This window comes from Aquila chrysaetos, chromosome 10, assembly GCF_900496995.4.
Source record: "Aquila chrysaetos chrysaetos chromosome 10, bAquChr1.4, whole genome shotgun sequence".
Classification (NCBI taxonomy): domain Eukaryota; kingdom Metazoa; phylum Chordata; class Aves; order Accipitriformes; family Accipitridae; genus Aquila; species Aquila chrysaetos.
Window position 1 is genome coordinate 13,046,900 of NC_044013.1, and position 21,684 is coordinate 13,068,583.

The following is a 21,684-nucleotide window of genomic DNA, read 5'->3' on the forward strand; positions in this document are numbered from 1 at the left end:
GGGAGACCAAAGGCATCCAGCCTTGATCCACAGACATCAAGAGATGGACAAATCTTGGAAGTTTGTTCTAGCATTTAATTACCTGCAGTATTACACATAAGTGAATATCTCTGTTATTTTTAAATAGAATTTCCCTGGCTTCGGCTTCCTGGCTGCAGTGTGTTTTTCTATTTTGCTAGATTGGACAGTCTTGTGGTATCTGGCGTTTTTGTTCTGTGAAGCTGTTTAGATATTGTTATCGAGCTACTCAATCTCCTTTGTAAGTGAAGCCAAGTGAGCTCTCTACGTGTCTCATTGCCAGCTGTTTCTGCTTTTCTGGGGCGTCTCAAGTTTTTAAAATGCTGCCTTCCAAACTGGACACGGTATTTCAGTGCCAGACTTGCCAGAAGTGTTGAAAGGAGTAAAATCACCTTCAGCTCCGCACTTTCCCTGCTCCAGGATGGTGCAGCACTGGGCAGGAGCTGGTGTTTGGTGTGGTTTTCCCCTATGGAATATAAATCCTGAGTCGGGGGGCTGGGTGTGACAGCTTACCCTGTGCATAGGTGTGTGTAATTCATGGCTTGTCAGACACGTCCTGTGCCATTGGAGGCATCCTCCTCTTCCCTCTTACACCAGAAAAGGAAAGAGGAAGATCACGACTTGGCCAGGATGTGGAGGTGAAGGGAGTCTTTGCTCTTGGACATCACTGTGGGATCTTTTATAAATGTAATGTTCATGTTGTATGACTCAGTGGGAAGGTTTTCCTTTATTGCAGCGGACACTTAATGAGCTATTTGGTTCCTACATCGATTAAACTTTGCAACTGTATTGGGGTAATTGGTTACTCTTCGGTTATGGGTCCCCTTGGAGACAGATGATGAAATATCCGATATCTCCTCTTAGTTCTCAGTTTTTCTGCAAGCAGCAATACTCTGCAGGGAACATCAGCTCTGCTTGATGGCTAATTAAACATTAATTTGTGACGATATTGGAGCATTTTTTTAAGTTGTTGAGGGAGTGGGCAAAGGGGAAACTTTCAACGGTCACCATAATTATCAATAACGAGTCCTAATGTAATTGCATTAATTTAAAAAAAAAAAAAGGATGTATTCCCTGCTGCTGTAAAGTCAGTTAAAGTAGCTGAAAGTCATGCTGGGTCAAAAGGATTTCATGGCCAGCTGTTCTTACCCCTTGAACGGAGAGGTAGCGCTGTCCTGCAGAAGGCATAAGGAAAAAATTGATATTTTCCACTTCATATTGTATATTCTGCTGATGAACAGGAACGTTTCACTAATTCAATATAATTCCCAAGGACAAGTGATTGTAACTCCACCCGGAGAATATTAAATTGCCTTAATGGAAAAATAAACTGGTTTTATTCTCCCCCTTCTCTCCCCATCTTCCCCGTTCAGTTTTCAAATAACTTTATGTGTCTCCTTAGTTTATTAATACACTTCTCATCTTGCTGCTGATTTTGCATCTGGTAGCACTTAACACAGACAAGACTTCCAAAGCTTTTGATCAGACATGTTAAGTAAACTATCGGGACTGTCAGGTCTGCTGCTCTGGCAGATGTCGGCTCGTGGGACTCCTCTCTCTTCATCCCCCGACTGTTCCTTATCAAATCCATCCTGTTGCTTTCATGTGCTTGAGGATCATGGTGCCTCTTCCCCATGTACTAGCTGGCCCACAGTACAAAGATCCTCTGGTCGACTGAATGGCATTTGTTGTTTTGCTGGTTTTCAGTAGCACTGCAGTTTTAAAAGCACCATTTAGCCAGCCTTGAAATTTCCAGGGCTTCCTTCCATGAGCAAAATGCAGCAGTCAGAAACCCGAAAAAGCCGGCTGCAGGTTTGAATGTCCAAGGTAGAGGTGTCAGTCTGTGGTGCGGGGACCAGGGGGGCTGGATAACACCATCCTGGGGCAGAGCAGATGGGGGCTGAGGGGACCAGACAGCACAGGACCTCTGTGTTGGCATCTCCAGCTTCAGGGCACCTACAAGCGCACCCCTGGGCTACAAGGCAGATCATGTTGAGTGCTTTGACCTATTTCTGCATCCTCTTGACTCCTGTCACATAATTGCCTTCTTTTGTCCTCAGGGGTGGCAATGGGACAGGGGGTGTTGCACATATCCTCGTGGACTATTGTCCATGTCCCATCACAGCCACTGGGGTCATCGGCTGCTGGCCTTGGACCCAGTGCTTTAGCAGGGCGTGCCCCAGCCCATGGAGCCTGTTGGCTAAACTTCTATGATGCAGCTTCATCCTTTTTTGTTTCTGCTCACTCATCTGATATCCAGGGCCAAATCCTCTTCTGTGGTCTTGAGAAGTCTGGACAAACTGTGGGTGTTTGTGGCAAAAGCTTCTCTCCGGTGTTAGGGGCAGGAGCTGTTTGGAAGGGAACGTAGCCTGGGGCTCTGCCCTGGCATTACTGCTGCCCATCCGCACTGGTGGCATCCTGCCCCTGAGCTGAGCCAAGGTGCTGGTTTTGGGATTGGGGCCCCTCTCAGGATGTGCAGAAGGCAATGGCTTACAAAACAGTGGTGGAAGAAGGGTCACTGGCCCAGAAGCCAGTGCTCGGCATGGCGGCAGCTCGGATCCAGCCCTCTGATCGTGTGAAGTTGGGGCCACCTGCAGTGAAATTGCAGCTGGAGCTTGGATGGTTTGGACAGCGGTTTGTTGTCTTCTGGCATGTTTTGTCAGGGCTAGGACAGCAAATACAGAGAATGAAAGGTCCATTAAGGAGCTGGGTTGGCCCAGTGGATTAGTGTCTTTATCTGATGGCCAGAAGGAGCTTGGTTGTGTCTCTGAGTTGCAGCACCTTGCTCCCACCCCTCTACCTGCTTTCCCTTCCCAGGACTGGTATCCAGTTAACAATAAGCTCCTTGGGACAAGGATGTTTCCTAACTGTTGTATGTGAGCAGTGCCTGTCACACTGATCTCTAGGGAAATATAAACCTTTATTGTCATACAGATTCATAACTGCAACAAAGTCTTTGCTGTCTTTCATATATGTGTCCCAGGAGGCTGAGTGCAATTGGCTGTGATTTCTGTTGTCTCGGCTAGAAGGAGGGAAGAAGCGGGTTTCCAGGTGTTGGTCCAAGTCCTGGCACTAAGGAGATGGTCAGTTATTAACCTGCAGAGACTGACGTGTACCCACCAGCAGAAGTGACTCCTGAGTGGTGTCAGCTGGTGGATAGAAAGCACAACTGGAGGATTCGTGTAAATGACTATAGAGCACCAAATCAGATCACCAATGGTCAGTAGTGAGTATCCAGAGAAAAATGTAAAAGGAGAAGCGCAGAACATTTTTTATTTATTAAGTATTTTGGTGGAGTTTTCTTCCACATGTTTCTCCAGCTGCTTTTGAAATCCATGTAAACTCATAGCAACCACAGCGTCTTGCAGCAGAAGTAGCTCTGCAGCTTAGCAGCATGTTGTGTGACAAAACACCTACCCCCTTTTCTTTGTTTTGAGACTGATGCTTTCTAGTTTCATGCTTTCTTCTTCTGTTATCTGCTTTCTCTGCTTTGTTTTTTGTCTTAATATTTTTATTATTTGTCCTTTTTATAAGCTTCCTACACCGCAGTGAGTTTATAAATTGGTTGTTAAGGTTTCGCAAGATGTCTCCTAGCAATGCTTAGCAAATAAATTTTCTTCATCTGCTTGTTCAATTGCCCCAGTTGTAAGCCTGTGCAGTTCTTTACAACACCTTGTTGCTTTTGAGATAAGATCAATTAATCCTCAGGATACTCAGTGCTTTTTCCATTTTCCATGACGGGAGAACTGAATGTGGGACTGTGGCTACCCCAGACCCATGCCATAGGTCTGGGACTGAGCTGAGCTTGGACCTCAGGAGCGCAGCCCCATTTACCCTGCTGTGTCTCCCATGGTTTGCTGCAGCACAGCTGCTGGTGTGAACTTTGCCAAGGGAGAATATTTGCCACATTTATTGGCCCTTTTTGGGGTAGTAAGGTAGGCTGATGTATAGTGGATGATCGCCCCCAACACCATTTAAGTCCTGTTCCGGGTACTCCCACCTGCCTCCTTACAAGGGAGATCTTCAAAAGTGGCTGCAGTTGTAGAAATGTTGCTCAGTTAAATGACAGCAGCATCTGAGAGACACCAAACGATGCCTTTGAACAGCCCACTTCAAACTTTTGAAGTGTTTTCCTTTGGTCCTGCTAATATCCAGCAACACAAACCAGGTAAAACTATTCTATGCCTGAAAAAAAGAAAGAGCAGGGGAAAAAATAAATCAAAACCTAACTTCCCTTTGGCTTTTATCCTCGATGTCATCAAAAGACTAAAAAGGATATTTCAGGCCTGGCTTCAGCCTGATGGAACAGCAGGGAAGTTCTTTTCTATTAGATCCTTGATACAATCACGTCTGGTGAAATCACTGCGGTCACATCTGCTGAAATCTTCCATCATTTCAGATTTGTTTCAAAAGACTCAATCTTTCTGTTTTTAAAGGGCACGACTACTTTTCCAGCCCCTCCTTGGTGCCTGGAATGGCGATTAGGCATCAGTCAAGCATCTGACCCCCCTCGCCCCGAATGCTGCAGTCAGCTCTTGTCTCCATGTGCGTGCTTGGTGGGGCAGCCTCTTGGGACTGTTTTAACTTACATTAGGGAATTTGAAAGAAAATGTTTGCACTTGTCTTTAGGCTCAGGGGAGAATAGACACAGCAGCTCATCTTCAGGGTGCCTCATTTTCCTGGTAGATGCCCTTGAGGATGCATCTTTTTGCCACTGCAGTGTCTTTTGGGGCTTTAGATGGCTTTTGTGACCTTGGAAAGACTGGGAAATTCTACAGTGAGAGAGATGGGGTAGCAAGGGTCTGTGTCTGAAAAGGATCTTGCCTCTGGCAGTAGTATTGTTGGAGAAAGTGCAAAGAAGGAAAAAAAAAAAGGAAAAATTAAACACAACCCCCAGCCTGAAGTTTATCAAGACTGAATCACTTCTTTTCTTCTTCCTGATTAACATTTCTCACAGTCTCTTCTTGTATGTATAGTGTATGCCATCAAAATCAAACATCTTTCCCTCCTGTCCCCTGCCTGCTCCCAGCTAAAATAGGAAATAAGAGCCCCATTCTTCTTTCTCTGTCTGCGGCTCTGTCTAAGCCCAGCGCCTGAGGCCATGGAGTAGAAAGAGATGCTAACTCCTTGTTTGGAGAGCTGTTTCATTTGCTCTTCCTACCACCTCAGTGCCTACCTGAGTATTTCGACAGCCTGCAGTGTGTGGCAGGCAGCTGCTGTGGGTGCAACCTCCTGGAAGCAGGCAGCGGTCACCGAATTTATCAGCTCTGCCACCTTGTCTGTGGCTCAGTTGCATTTACTGGAGGAAAAGACAATAAAGTCTTTAAAGGCAAAAGTCCTTATTTGCTATCTACCTGCTCACAACCCCTGGTTTGCCTAAATTCCCCTCTTCCTTGCTCCTCTTGTTACTTAAGTCCTTTATTTCCGTTGATTACCTTTGCTGCAAAGGGCTTTTCTGCTCCCTGCTTTTCCCCGTTCTTGGATGTGTAAATACAGTGTTGACCTGTCGCAGCCCAAATAGAGCTCCCCAGGCACCTCAGGCTCCCAGTAAAACCAATGTACCAGGAGCAGAAGGCACTGGGGGACACCAGCCTGTTTCGAGTCATTAGCTACGACCTTTCTTAATATCCATGGTGTTCATTTCCATTCTTCCACTTGTGAGTTATGAGGTTATCAGTGACTTGTGATAGCACAGCTTGCAGAGCGAGTTGACCCTACGAGGAAGGTTGTGTGTCTAGCTGTAGCTCTGCTGTCTTCGACGTGTCTGTACATATATAACAGCACTGCATTGCCCAATAATGACAGCTCGTGTTCCTGGAGTGCAGCTCAGAAGATGAGCTGGCCATAAAGCTCATGAAATGCATTCAGCTCAATCTACTTTAGAGAAGACTTGAGCAAGGCTAAGGTGGATGGGGAGAAGGTGGATCTTGATGCTGGAAAATTGCACTGCAGTGAGCAACGTCCTGATGCTCTGAAAGTGTTCAGGAGTTTGGCCGTTGCCTTGTCTTGGTAGAAAATAGACACTGGGACTCTGGAGTTACTTCTAATCTGCTGTTAGTGTAAGTCAGCAGGTCGCTGCTGCAAAGCCACCCTCCATCTTTCCCTGACACAGCAACACCAGTGGGTATCACCGTGATTTTCTGTAGAGGCTCGGAGGCCAACCTGGCAGCCCACATTGCACCTCTCATCCCAGGGGCTAACTGTCCCGAACTGCAGCACTGCATGGCAGCAAACAGGGCATGGACAGAGGAGAAAACAGAGAATAAAAGAGAGGCGGGTGGGTCTGGGTAGGGAAAGGAATTTGGAGCAGGAGCTACAAAGGACATCTGGGAGCCAGATTCTTCTCTTTGAGCCCATTGCAAGGAGCTGGCTTGCACAAATGAGACGCATTCTTGTTTCTCTGCTGTAACCTGCAAAATTTGATAAAAGTAAGTGATCTAGGTTGTAAGAAAAGGTGGCATCTAGGGAATCATTGTGCTTTTCGTGTCTTCTAGCTCAGTGAATAGTCTTACTGCCTTTTTAGCACAGTGAGGCAAACTTTGAGGTCCTGTGTTGCCCTCTGCGCTGCATGTTCTGTAATGAACATCCCTTGGGGTGGTGCGGGGGGACCTGTGGCACTGACTGGTGTTGGGTGGTAGGATTAGCAAAATTAAAGCCAGTTTTCATTGGAACAGAGTAGGTTGACAGTGCTCAGGAGTGGATTACCATCACAGCTGCTCTGAGCTCCACACCAGGAATTCAGGGGCAGACAAACAAGCCAAACAGTGAAGCTCTCTGCTGTTTTTCTCTCTTTTGCCTCGCAGCAGGGACTGAGCCAGGGGATAGGAGTGTAGGCGTTGCAGAAGTTCACGTGAGTGGATGGTCTCTGGCATGAGTAATTTGTTGGACTGGGTTGGCTTATGTTTGCTTTTTGTTGAACTCATGTTGGCCAGGCCAAAGATAGCATCCTTTTTCTTTTTAAACCCGCTTTTCCATATTCTGCTGGCTGAAAGGGCAGGCGCGCAAGTGACATGTCTGCTACAATGCCATAAATCCAGACAGAAATAGAATTAGCAGTTCTTTCTGGTTCCGGTGTTTGTATCTGCGAGGTCGTGAGCTTAACCAGTCTGGGTTCCTCGGAACGGAGCCGTGTCTGTGTGAACCTGTTGTGCCTTGGGACCTGGCGCTTGGGTTTTGTTCCAGAGCAATATCATAAAACTTTTATAGCAACGACATGACAAAGAGCATGAGAAGAGAAATAACTTAACCCTCTCTTGCTAAAGTTAGCGTTGCGAATTCTTCTCCTGTTTCCATATGCAGCAAGTCCCTCGGTTGAATCTGGAGCGCTGTGGGGAGAAAAATGCAAGATTCATGGAGGTGGGGAAGAGAGAGCAAGCAGAAGCCTGTCTTTGCGAGGATTACCATTTCTTAAATGTACTTAAAGTCCAGTCCTGTCCCAATAGGCCCTGACACACATCGGTAGCGTTATTCGTTGGCACTGTCGTACCGCATTGTGCTCCAGCATTTGTAGAATTGGGCTCTTAATCTATGTTGATTATGTTTTAATTGAATAAATAAATCTTTTACAGAGCCCAGAATCAATAGAGATGTTTCCATGCTATTTTATTTTATTTTTCTAGGTTTCCTAAGGACATTTAACTTTTACAACCTTACAACTTGTTCTGCAGCATTTGCTAGGCAGCTATTGCGTAATTGTTCTGGGGAATGAGAACCTGGGAATAATATGGCCCAGAAATGCTAAGAAGCAGAAATGAAATTGGCTGATCTTCTCATCTGTCACCGTTCCTCCTCTCCAGGGTCAGGGTACCAAACAGGCCTTGTGTGGGCTCCAGTTTTATGCCTGGGTCTGCCATTGATTTGATTTATCACCTCACATGTTGGGGCTTCGGATGCTGTTTGCATCTCTCCCCCTTTCGAGGCTGGCTTTTGGCTGCTCAGCTTAAAAATGCTCTGGAGTGGAGCAATCACAGTTTTTGTGTCTGGGAAGCCTGTGGCTGCCCTGTAGTTATAGGCCAACAACTGGAGGGTGGAGAAAAAACAAGTAAGAACCGTGAAGTGCACTAGTAGTGGAAAGGAAATTGTACTTTTGCAGATTTAAAAATCCAGGTGCCTACAGCTAGCCAGGAGTAATGGTCTGGGGTAATTCCTGTGAAAAGTATTTCTTTTTTTTGAACAATAGTTTGCATGGAAAAACTTTGGCTCTATAATAAAAATAGGCAAGAAGAATTGAGTTTATAAGTAGTTTCTAACCTGACTCTCAGCCTTTTAAATGACATGTTCTTGCATAAAGCACATTGGAGCTTCCATTTTCTTGTTAGTCAAGCCAAATTTATTGTAATCCAATAAGATTTAATAATCATTAGGAACTAATGAATGCCTCAGCACGTATAAGCTTGGCAGATCAGAGCCTGCCTGCTTTGCATAGTCTGTCTCTCTTTGACCAACTTGCCATTTATGTGTCGGATTGATGAGTTGGGAGTTCTGTAAAAACGTAATGATTGAATGCACCTGAAATGAAATTTAAATAAAAACTATCTGGAACAGCCAGTTAGCCAAAGGAAAAGGCAAATTTTTGGCTTGGAAATCGAAATAACTTCGTGAGAGTGAAGGCAAACAGAGCTGGATTGTCTGTGGGAAGTGCTGGTATGGTCTGAACAGACTTTACAGTTGAAATTAGGTGAATTGTTAGGTAATTCTTTAGTATTTTTATTATTGTAGTAGTCAAGCTGCAAATGAACTCTTCTGCACTGAGCTCTGTAGTTGCACGTACGCGGAGAGACTCTGTCTGGGGGATTTGCAGATAAGTGAGACATGGAAGGACAGAAGAAAAATACTGACTATGACTCAGGTTAAGAAAAGACTTCAACGTCTAATATTTCACTTGACTCAAGAGCTTCGGTTTCTGCGCGTGCCCTAAATGTGGGCTGGCTCTGTGGGGCTAGCTCCTAGCACCTACGTCGCACCTGATAGGGATCCTTAGCTGGTTTTCTTGAACTTCTTATTCCTGACAGAGCTGCCTAATTTCCAAAGCACTGAAAACATTGAGGAGGGAAGATGTTTCCTAGACTGTACATGCCTTTGTGCACTGCTGGGAGGTACCGCTGTTGGGTTGGGCTGTACAGCACAGAGGCTCTTCCCAGAGGTTTTGGACTAAGTTGATTTTTCAAAAACAAAGTGTGTCAATGAGTCCTCTTTTAAAATGCTTATTCTAGCAGGGATTGCAGTGCAGCCCTTGAACCGTGGCTTGGGGATCACATACTCTCCTGTGGTGCCAAGACCTGGGTTTTACTTTTGGAGGTGGGTGGTTGTAGTGAAAACGCATGTCTCTTCCCTTCCAAGTGAGCGTCCCTACCAGCTTGGGTACAAGTGGGGCTGGGCTGTTTGGAAAGCAGAGAGAAAGCAAGATGTATTGAATCAGAAAGGGTCCTGGCTGTAGGTTGGTATTTGCTCTGGGCATGGGCTTTCCTGCGTAATAGCCCTTTTTGCAAGGACTTTATTTATGTTATTTTGTGACCGCTTACTGCAAATCATACCCTTTACCTTGAATCTGCTAGAAATGAATTGAACATTTTCACTCCTCCTTGAAGGAGCTCTTTTTTTTAGGTGGAAATTGTGAAGAAGTGTTGAATCAGACAGGTACAGCTACCATAAATTGATATAAAATAATAATAGGTGCAGGTGGCCGGTCACTGGCCACTGTGGCTTGCAGCTCTGCGCAGTTTGTGCTTTGCCTGGGACGGGGACATGGCAGAAGAGACACTTTCAGGATCCAGGTGCTCCAAGCCTGTCCCCAGCTCTGGCTGCCCAGCCAGGCATCCTTCTAAAATACATCTTCTCCATCTGCAGGAGTGGGGATTGTCCTGCCTCTTCACCTCGGCAACAGATTGCACACCGAGTTGCATAATCCTCCAAGTCAACTTAACACGATGGGACCATTGTGGGAAATACATGAAGAAAAGCCCCAAAGCAGCCTAAATCCTTGTGAGATGGAGGCTTGCTGCTGGTTCTGGGAGAGAGCTATAGCATTTCAGCATGTTCGTCCCTGCAACTGAAGAGTTATTGCTGGGCATGGTAGCAGCCCTATGAGGACAGTAAGAAACCATGTGCCGGGCCAAGTGGTTTGAATAACTGGAACTCTTCTTTCTTCTTTAAGGTGAATCCTGGTGGCAAGACGCTTGAGGAGAGGCGGTCCAGTTTAGATGCAGAAATCGACTCTCTGACCAGCATCCTGGCCGATCTAGAGAGCAGCTCTCCTTACAAACCTCGGACTCAACAGGTTAGTGGCACATTGTGTAAACAGAGAGTGGGAAAGTGGCCAGCATCGACTGCTGGAGTCAATTCACTAACCGCTTGGTATTTGTTGCGAGCAGGCATGCCAGTTCCTCCTGATAGCATCCAGATGTGGCTGTCAATGGGGAGAAGGGCGCAGCCGCTCTGAAGGGGGCACCAGCTCAAAAGCTGCCGTACCTCTGAGCGAAGGGCCTCTGATCCCAATTGTTAGATTGCCACGGAGATTGTTAAAAAATGGCATGTCATTCTCCTTGACTTTCCACCAACAATAGCTTGTGAATTAAAACCTGCTCAGTTCACAAGTACTTCTACGCTTTTATTTTCTTGTTGTTTTTCTGTTTTGTTAACTTTTATCTGTCACGCTGCCAGAAGGATCCAGATATCCACGTCTCAAGTTGTTTTCTTTTGTTTTTGTTGTCTAATCAGCGGTGACGAAGTGGCTTGGATCGTAGCTCAGCTGTCAGGGTGGCTGTAGCCCAGCAAGGCAGACTGGAATTTGCACTTATTCTGCTGTGTCTAGACGAGGACTGCAGGGGTGACAGCAGCTCAGCTAATTTTTGTCAGTCATCTAGGTAGTGCTTGAGTGGAGCTATTTAAGTTCTGGTGAGATGTCATCTGTTTATCAGAGGAAGCAGTGACACCCCAGTGGCACTTTAAAAAGGGCAATTCTTGAGATCTCGTAAAATCATCCCAGATGTGTTTGTGCCCAGTTGTGCTCTGCCTTTGCTTCCTTATCTCATGACTGGTCTAATTTCTTACATGTATATGGATCTGTAGGCATGTATGCAGCTGTATGTATGCCGTGTTTGACTTACCGATGTCAGCCCTGAATAAAACCCCAAAAGTCAAAAGTATCAAAGGGATAGCTGAGCGATGCAGTGCATAACCACTATCCATACAGGCCTTCTTTTTGGTTTGCAGCTTTTTTGGTTCTTTTCAATGTTGCATTTCTTTTAAGTAATTGAGAACCGATACCTTTGGAGCAGAACTAAAGTGATCAGAGTTCGTTTAGATTTGCTCTTGTTGAAGTATGTGAACTTAGCAAAAGCAGAGTTAAATCAGATTTGTGCACTTTTGAAAGCGTCCATCTGCGCACAGAAGCTCTGGCGTAGTGGCCTGTGTGGTTTCTGTCCCTTCTGCAGGGACCTCCCAATAAACTCTTCTTTCATTCTAGCAGCATGTACACAGTTATTGCATAAACTTACAGACTTGTCCTTGAAAAACAGTCTGATTTGGGTCAGTCAGTCACAAAGAGCAACAATGTAAACCAGATACAATTCAGTCCTTTTCCCAGTGGGTTTTTGCTGTTCCGATAAATGAGACAAGTTTTAACAGTGATAGTGCTCAGGCACTGTGTTGAATAACTAGTGTTCATTTTGTTCGCGTGGGCCAAACACATACGAATGCACATTGCTACTGGGAAATGCTTTATAGTGTCAAAACACTGCGAGAGTTAACTGGAAGAAATTTGTACTCACCATTTTCCTTGGTAATGCCCATGGTCAGCTCCAACACCTTCGTAGAGACATATAAATTCTGTAATGACTTTGCTGAGTGTTTGCAGTTTGCTGAAAGTACTGCTGACTGTCTCCTGATGCTTCTTCCTTTGGGATCTGGTGTTCTGTGAATAGGTTGCTTTTTTGCTTTTATTTTGTACCTACATAATTTAAAAAAAAAACCACCTTTAAAAAAATCACCATGTTCAAATTCAAAGTTCTGCAGGTGTATTTGAGTTTCTGGAGGATCGGAAGGCGTAGCCCAAGTTTTGGACTTGATCCGACTTCTTAAGTTTATCAGCCTCCAAGATGACATGTGCTGCTCAGTGCACATGCTTGTTCCCGTGGCTTTTGGCCCACAGTTCAGGTGGGGGCTCTGAAAACTTGTTGCCTGTGCTCAGGAGTGATGGGTTGCTGCTGCTCCCCGGTGTGTTACAATCACTGGGTGCTATCCAGTGGGCAGAAGCAGCTGAATTTCATCTTTAGGACCAAATCCCAACTTTCTTTGTTCAGTTTATCAGACTGTTCAGGATTTATTGGTTAGCATAATGATGTCCTGTGAAAAGTACAGCTACAGCAACTTCTAACTATAGCTATTAGAGAAAGAAAATGCCAGAGTTGAATGTATCATCTGCTGTAATTAAAGAGTACTCAAACAAGTCCTTGAAAGGTGGAACTAGAAAGTAAAGCTTTGATATTTTCCTTTGTTTGATCTGTACTAGGTATTAAAACTGGTGAGTCATTTGATGGTCTTATGGTAGGATAATAGATTAGGCTGCAAATTGTGAGGTACTTACTCAGAACATCAGCACGTTTATTGGATTACACCTTAGCTGACCTTCCCAAATTTATCAGGATAATGGCTGCAGATAGGAAAATAGAGTTATGACTTGTTTTCAGAGAAGACGTTTCCAGTTGTGCTTATGCGGTTAAAGCATTATAATAATTTTATAGATATACCTTGCCCTTGGGGATACTCTTATTCTGGAATAAGAGAAATTTTATTGTTAGGTTTCTTTTTTATATTATCTTCAAGATAGTTTTAAAGCAACATAAACTAAACTGTAACATCGTCCTCTCTCAGTGGAGTAGGAGTGATAGCAGGATAATGACAAGCAGTTTATTTAACGTACCCTACCCATTGGCATAAATTCACACAGAGGGAAGCTCTTTCGATCCTTGGTATGACTTCAGGATTGCTATGAGACACACTGCACCGGGAGGTGCCTCTGAAGCAGAGGGACTTGTACCCTCCACAGTAGGTTTGGAAAGTCCATAATGCTTAGAATGGGTGGGCCGATGTCAACCCCACACAATTCCCCTTGGTCAGCAGACCTGCTGTTGAGGACATGGATGAGTATGAATCTCTGCACCATCCCTGCATTGCTTACCTGGGCTTCACACGGGTAACATTTTTTGTGTGCCAGGCAGGTGACAAAGGCATTGCCATGAGCTAAAAATGACCACCATTAATAGAGGGCAGGGACAGAGTTTTGACACCTGCGGTCAGCAGCACCCTCCTTGTTCCCAGTGGTCCTGCCTAATTCAAGGCAGCTGAGCTGAAAAGTGAAGGTAGAGGAGTCACCCAGGTCCTGCTGGCTGCTTCCCATGCTACAGGCAGAGGTGGTAGGATGCTGTTGTCCTGCAGAGCTCTGTTGCCTTCTCCTGTGAAGTGATAAGTTTGAAAAGCATTTTCTCAACATAGATCCTTTACGGAGCAGAAGAGGTCTTTCCTCCCCATAGCAGCAGGTTTGGTGGGAGGAGGTCCTGCGAGTCTGGTACCCCAGTGTGAGTCAGCCCCGATGTTGCCGAACCTCAAAGTGAAAGATTCTCTCAGGCTTCGTTTCTGGGTAGCTCTTGTCTCTGTCTTGAGGCAGGTGTTGGGAGAGTCCCCTGCAGCAGAGGTTTTCTAGGCATTGATAGTTTACTTCATATTGGCCATCAGCAACATGCGGGTGAGAAGCAGCTTTTGATCGCTATCACCTCAGCCCCAGGCTGAGCCCATGACTTGCAAGTGAAAATCTCTCTGACTGAGTCACAGAAGCAGTCCAAAGTGATTAAAGTGCTAGGTTTTTTCTTTCAAAATTGCACATATCAAAAAGAGCAGAAAATTACAAGACTATATCATCATGTTTAGCTGCAACACAGCAGCATCTAAGGATGCTTTCTGTCATGTGAGGTGGTGTAGGAAAGACCATATTTCAAGAATTCAGCTGGAGCCGAAGTTTTAGAAAGGACCAAACGTCACCTGAGCTTGAGAGGTTTCTGTGTGACTTTCACCAGCATGGCCAGTTCCAGCATTCTGGTGCAGTGAATTGAAATGGAGGAGGGAGACCAACATGATCTCAAAATTACCATGACTGCAATGGCATGTTAATAGATGAGCTTGCCTTAGGTATTGTTTGAAGAAATGCAGACGCATTATGAAAAAATCTAATTAATATTTTCCTCCTGTTTGGTAAAGTTTAGAAATGCTGGTGTGATGAGTAAAGTACAGAGCTCCTCTTGTGTAGCTGCAATGTGTTTTCTGTTTACTTATCACACCTTCTAAATTGCAGTAACCCACTGGAAAGGTCAGAGGCAGAGAACCCACTATGCCTTTCATTAGTAAAAGGAGGTTGTATAGACAAGGCATTTAGGTGCATAACTTCCATGGATGGGAGCAGGGGCTATTCCTAAATTGGGTGAACCCCGACTAGGGGGGCTGGTGAATGCTGTGGTCATCTGGCTCCTCTATTAAAGGGTATTTCCCCCCATTTTTACCTGTTTTGCTTAAATCCTTGCTTAAGAGATGAGTGCAGCAAGGCCTTAAGCAAAAAAACATGCCAAATTTCAGCCCATAAAATAAATGTTTGCATTTTTTTAAAAACAAGAAAACTTTGTGACTCTGGAGAGAGGGCTTCCAGCAGAGGTTGTGAAAATGGAATACTGGAAATAGCAGCATACGAAAGTTCTGGATTTTTTGTCCCTGCTGTGAATGATGTATTGAATGCTGATTGCTTTGTCCGGAATTGGACACATACCTTCTGAAACTCTTGAGTTTTATCCCGAATTTCCAACAGATTGTCTGTTTGGCAAAATAGGACTTTGTGGGAGGTGTACCCGGTAGTAGGATGTACCTGGTCCAAAGGTAATTAGCCTTTTTTTAAAAGCAAATACTGGGTGGCCAAAATTTATGGAGTATTTAAATAGCAAAAAAACATGCTTTGATCGTCAAGATCAAATCTGCTTGTGTACAGCTCTCAGGCAGCCTGATCCAAAGGGGACTGGGCTGGCACTCTGGTGACCTGTTTCATTCCCAGCTACCACCACTGTGCTAAATGACCTTGAACGTAGCATTTCTACTCTGCTTCCTCTCAAAATCTCTTCTGTCCTTGTAGCTTGGCAACCTCTTCAATGTGATTTGCCTCTTGCTACCCATGTGTATGGCATCTAGCAAATTGAAACCTTGGTCTGGGTTGAAGGCCTTTAGGTGATGTGGTTGTACAAATTATGAAAAAGAGAAAGAAATAATTATTTTCATCTAACAGATGGGGAAAATGAAGGCAGAGTTAGGCGAGGTGTCTAAAGATTCACACCTATGTCCCTGCCTCTGTATCATTGCCCCCACTACTAGACATCTGCCACTATCCAACACTGTCACCCTAAGTGAGTAATATTTTGAAGGAAAAGGAGCTCATTCTCAATTTCAGCTGCAGAACAATAAAAAAGTAAAGAAAATTAAATTAAAAAATCAGTGATACATTTTCATTAAGTTCCAAACATACTGGGAAATAATGTCTTCTAATGACTGGAATTTAAAAGGGATTTAAATATTTGACAGCATTGGTTGTTATTCTATCAGTTCTTTTGACAATGAGTTGGGGATAACAAAGGCAGTGTAAAGGCAATGGGACGTATTGTTTTGCAGAGTGATGGGACAGGATTGAACAGTTTCAGCTGTTGGATGGCAAACCACGAAACGAGGGAAAGTATTGAGGGCTGAAGACCCCTAATAGTAGTCTTCCATGTGCATTTCTAATTTTACTGCCCCACTTACAGCTGTGCCAGGAATGCATGGCTAAGAGTTTGGGTGTTTTATCTTTGTTTACGTGGAGCTGTATCTCCAACCATGAATAAAGCTTCCTGCTCCGCAAAGAACAGCGCATTCCCCCAGCATCGAAAAGGAGCTTTATGATTGCTCTTGGTTTGGGCTATGGGATTGACATATGGGCTCTGTGAAAAACAGATCATTGAATCTGTATTCAAAACAGCCCGTGCGAATCTGCTAGTCCAGGCTCAGAGTCTGGTTTCCTTCTTCCTGCTATTTGCCTGAGCCTGGCTTCTTAGGTAGGTATGCACCGAAAGGATTTTGCAAGCACAGTCTGTGGAGGGTTTGCTAGCATCCCAGTTGTTGTCAGGAATGGTTTTCTTTCTTTTAAGCAAGAAAATTTAGGGGTACAAGAAGATTAAGATTACCTTGGTGGGTTCAGAATTAATTGCCCCCTCCTGTAGTGTTTATGTGACAGAGAGTTTGTGGTTCCTCAGTTACAGGGCTCGGTGGGATTCAGCTGTTTCAGGTGTTCAGAATAGTACTGAGTCTTTTCAATGCAATTTGGGCTGAAATGGATGGCTTAGCTTCTGCTGTCTTCAGATATGATATCTGAGGTAAATAAAAGTGCCCAGGCCTCTTTCTGCTGGTCTGAGCATGTCTAATCTGTGGGCATCTGTGCAGCTTTGCCAAAGAGGCTTCTGAGTCCAGCAGCACAGCATGGTAGCCAGGCAGTGCTTTCCTCGTGGCAAGGGTCTCTCTGTATTCGTTCACTTGAGTTCTGTGCATCTTGGTTTTTCCGGGCTTTTTAATCTCTTGGGTTGTGGGACAGAAAGGCTCGTTGGGAATAAGCCCATCTGGTGAAACTGAGAAGCATCCCCTGTCCATCCTAAAGTGTTGATGACCTTTTAGTAGGACAATCCAGCTTCTCCAGAGCTACATGCGCTATGCAAAGCTTTTCATGAAGGCCATGAGGTGCCACCATTTGCCTGCTGACTTGGATGACTCGCGTGGACACAGAGGGACGACAGTGTCTCATAGAAGTGTGCCCAAGCTGGCATTGAACTGGTGAGCTCTGACGCTTGTAGTGGCACTGGAGGGCTCATGCAGGCTCACTGCAGGGCTGCTGGCAAGGGCTGTTCTCAGCGGGCTGTGACATTTTTGCCATAGTCATGGACATCAGGAATTGCACGGGCTGTTTTAAAGATGGGGTCACCTCTGAGAGCTGTGCTCCTGCTTCTGGCTCCAGCACGCTGGCTTTGTGCTGTTTGGAAAATCTGGGTGGATTACTTAAAGTAGAAAAGGAAGTGTCCCATCTGGAGCAATTTCAGTGGGTTCCTCCCAGCACTTGAGAAGCAAAGCCTCTACGTCCTGGAAACTCTTCCTTCTGCGGTTCCCCTCTCCAAAGGCAGAGTGACATTCCCACCCTGCGTGGGTGGTGTTTGAGATGGTCCCAAGGCTGAAGCTTTCTAGGAGCAGCGCTGAGGGTGTGCTGGCTGCGAGCAGCGCACGTCTCTTATGCCGTCCCTGACACGCCTGCGGGCACAGGAGCATGCACAGCGCAGGGATGTTCAGCCACGTATTTGTGAGTTGGAAGGCATAGCCAAGAGATGATTTCATGTATGTTTGGATTTGGCCTTTCTCTACCAGAAGGGGAACGTTCCCGCGCTCATCAGCTCCAGCCGGTGCGTGTGGCAAACTGACGCTGCTCTGATTAGCAGATGCTCGAATCGGTTGCATCTGCTGGTATGTATTAAACCTTAATCCTTTTGATAAGAGCATGTCCGTGAAGATTTTTAAAGAAAGTTTTCTGAGATCCCAGATTATCAGCTTGTCACAGATGAACAGGATAAGAGTGACCTTTGCAGGGTATTATTTCTTCCTCTTATACTATCATCAGAGTGAAAATAAAGCAGCACTACTCCTGCTGTTTCTTTTTTCTGATGTATAATCAAGTTCACAGAAATCTCAGTAAGGTTTACTTTTCCCCTTTCCCCTTTCTCTTTTTTGCATCCATTTGGGTTTTCTGCCTACATGCTTGGCTACAGCTTTAGATGACGACTAGTGTTGGATATATTGGACTTTAAAATCTGTGCAAGCATCTCAAATTTGTGTGTGGATAAAGATAAACATTTACTTTGGGAACAGTGATAAAAAGCAAATAGTACCTCATAATTTGGTCTTTTTTTCATTCCACAGTTGTGATTGTTTTGTTGTGAGTGCTTGAGAGCAGGGCTCTTACTCTCTAAAGCTGTTCAAGGCCTTCTACCTATTGTTATGTTTTGTTTTCTATCTTTTTCCCTGCAATGGGACCAAGCTGCTGTATACCATCATCTCAGGAAGCCTGTCATCGTTTCCCCATCCTTTTTTGGCACTCGCTGTGGTTTGGCACTCATCTCAAAGGGACCTGGTGCACTTCACAAGCTGTTCATGTGTCCAGCCAGCAAAGAGCAGCCGCCTCTAGGGCAGAGACCTGCGTTTCGTTGGGACGCAGGCTCTGCTTGCATCCTTGCACGGGTCGATGCATCTGAGTGCTTCAGCGGCATTAGATTTACCACCACAACAGCAGCCCTGTGAAATACGGAAGTATGCTTGCTATTTCATGGTTGAGGAGGAACCGAGGCACTGGGAGATTAGATGACTTGGTTTGTTCATGGGTCACCTGAGGAGCTGAGGCCAGACCATGGACACCGCGTCATGGACTTCTCCTCCTCTTGTAGCACGTGTGGATGGATGGGCAGACCGTACATGAGAACATCCCCTGCCAAGAGTATTTGAAGAGGTCTCAGGTGTGGGGAAATGCATCCACCTTTCTCTTGGAGCGTATGAACCAAGCAGGGGAAATAAAACCCCTTGCATTTCTTTTGTGGGAGGGTGTTGCTTGAAACTCAGCTACAGTTTTGTGATTTACAGCCAACAGACTTCTTGATGCAACGTCTTGACAGTAAACCCTGAAGGATTCAAACCCTCAGGCCCAGAAAGTTGTGGTGTCCTGCACCTGTATCATCACTCTCTGATCTACCCAGCTCTCTAGAAGTGGGAAGTTGTTTTCCCCACCTGCGTACGGCTGGAAGTTGAACTTAGTCCTGTGCCACAAGGTGGTGATTTCCCCACGCGTGCGGCAGCCACTCTCCTGCACAATGCCCACCAAGGAAATAGCTAGCGCATTTTGAAATGAAAGTGTAGTTGCTTAATTCTCCCCACCTAGCACCCATCGGTGTCCAGCAGTTGGCCCACCTACGGTTTGAATCCAGCGGCTGCTTTTAAGTGGATCTAAGAGAGGACTATATGTATGCAAAATTCAGTGGCTGGGGAGGAGGGACCCAGACCCATGTCTCTCGGGGAGCTGCAGTATGGTGCTGGCTGTCCTCGCTGTGGCCTGTGGGCAGGCCCATCCGCACACGTGCACAGCGAGCTCCGAGCCCGCTGCGCGTCTTGCAGGCAACCTGAACTTTTGCTCTTCCAGACTGTGCTGTAAGCAGGATCTCTGACCTGAAACACAGATTGTTTGGCTGACATACACAGATAAATGCCAAGGCTAATACTAGGGGGCGAGGGGAAGCAGGAGGAGTGGTCAGGAGAGGTAACGGAGGAGAACAGGAAGGGTCAGAGTCTGCTCAAGATGCAAGACACAAGTCTATAGGAAATTAGGCTTCCTTTGCACCGCTCTTTATGGTTTCTGTTCCTTTTGCATTGACTATTTCTCTTCTGCACACACTAGGAACCAGCTGCGTTTCCCTCCCTGTTAGGGAAAGGAAATAATTCAGAGCCAAAGGAACAGCACAGCAACTTAGAGAAACACCTGCATGACAATGCATCACTTGGGACTTTGCTCCCACTGTGACCTGCGCTGGATGTCTTCCCCAGGCTATTTCCACCAAAGTGGGAACGATGGCTTTGTGATTTGTGCATTACACTCACAGCAAGGAGAGCATTGCCTTGATATGCCTTCGAATTGCCTCGAATCTATCCAGAGACCATTGAAGGGCAGTTGTAGATCCTGCTGACGTGAGTTACTGTTGAGTTGCGCTCTTTAAAAGAGGAGGGCAACTAACTTCTGCGGTTGCAGTTTCTAAATACTTTTGAAAGGTGAAGGCTAAAACACGCTAGGGAGGCCTAGCATATCAAGTGTGGCCTTCACAAGTTTGTCGTGGTTACTTACTGGTGCCTGTTTGCGTGAGCACTTGCAGCTTTTCATGTGTTTATCCTTGTAATGCCCTGAGGAAGGAGAAGTTTGATTCTTTTGTTCTGCAAAAGGAGAGCTGAGGCACCAAGAGACCGTGCAGCTCGTTGTAAAACAGGGCTTTGGGACACACATCGGTGATGTTCTGGGATAGTGTCATTCGCTGGTCCATCCTGTCTTTCATGGTCTGTTTTTACAAGGGTCTGTCCTACAGGGGAGAGAGGACCCCTCCCTAGAGCCCTTGCTGGACAGTCTGAAGGCGAAGCAGATCCGTTCCCAGCCTCATTTCAGGTAGGGCTGCCTGGAAGAATCTAGAGCCCTACAGAAAAATGAGAGCTGGCCATGCAGTTTCTACATTAGACCCTGCTACCAGTGCATAAATAAACATGATACATTTATAGCCTGAACATATCCCAGGATTGTTGCAAGATATTCCTCATTCAAAACCATTAACCATTAAAGTAAGAGGCAGATGCATCTGTGGACGGTTTAAGGAGCTGCGTCTATATTTTCTCTTATTGATTGCCTTTTGCCTTCCTGTCTGGAACCTTTTGAGGAATGACTGTGATGCTGAGATGCATTGTCTCTTTCTGTATATTAAAGCTGCCTGGGCTAAAAAAAAAACCAAACCACACCCAGCCCGTATCTGAAAGCTATGAATTGATAGATCCTTGCTACAGCTCTTCAAATAACTGTAAATTACTCCAGGCTGTTAGAGTTTCATTGTAAGGAAGTTCCTTCCTTGACTCAGACTTCCTTGCATCACAGTAAAATGCAATTAGGTGACGTACATCTTGTGGCTTGGAAGCACTTATGATTTTCTCAGCCTTATGTTGTCAACTTTTGCTCAATAGCAGGCTTGCGGACTGTGTCAGTGTGCCTGTGTTAGCATATATTATCACCATATGGTGTTTCAATAGTGAATAGGAAACTTCTATGAGTATGTAAAAGAGGGTGACATAGAAAAAAATATTACAGCAAGATAAACCTAACATGCTGCTTCACAGCTGAAAGTGAGCACTCTAACTAACTGCTGTTTCTATGGGAAATCAATAATGCGTTGGTCCAATGAGTATTAAACTGTCTTGTCCCACAGATTTAAAAACAAACAAAAAAACAAACAAAAAAATGTACCTGGCCAGAAAAATGAGGTTTTGATATAGTTATAAATATTTCTGCCAATGATTACAGTCTGAGACTGATTCCTCCCTGCCCAAGCAAAATATTCAAAGTCTTACGATGAATTCTTCACTTGGAAAGAATTTCATGTGCGTAAGTACAGCGAGAGCAAGGGCAGGTTGTGCAGTTTTTATGGCATTATGTTTAAAGACAGATAGGATTGTTGCAATTGTCTCGCCTGGTTGTAAGCATAACCCAGGTCAGAGACTTTGCTATCTTGTCATAAGTAGCACTGTTGTTTATCTTTGGGTTGATGATAGACTGGGTATGTTGCCCCCTCTGAAGTGATTTGTGAGAAGTTGATGAGAGCCCATTGCAGGAAGCTCAGAGCCATGAAGAATTGCCATCTTGCATACCAGCAATCACTCCAGTCATCCTGGGGGCTTGGGCAATTTTGATTCCCTCTTACAAAGAAAGCCATTAACTCATGATCCAAGAAGAATTCAAGAAAGATGGAGGGCACAGTTGTGTTTCCATCTGGCAGAAAG

The 21,684-nt window shown here is 45.2% G+C and overlaps 1 protein-coding gene across 18 annotated transcripts in view; it reads left to right on the forward strand.

Moving 5' to 3' along the window:
* LOC115347044 (LIM domain containing preferred translocation partner in lipoma) overlaps window positions 1-21,684 on the forward strand; it is a 353,563-nt gene that overhangs the window by 173,472 nt on the left and 158,407 nt on the right. For 17 of the 18 annotated variants that reach the window (XR_005933430.1, XM_030027920.1, XM_030027918.1 and 14 more), the window contains one exon: window positions 10,172-10,294. Coding sequence is in view for 16 of the 18 variants with exons in the window: in XM_030027920.1 (XP_029883780.1) it covers window positions 10,172-10,294 (123 nt within the window). In the remaining 2 variants the exon portion in view is untranslated. Of the gene's footprint in view, window positions 1-9,976; window positions 10,090-10,171; window positions 10,295-21,684 lie in introns of those variants that run through there. The other variant, XM_041126884.1, reaches the window with a different exon arrangement.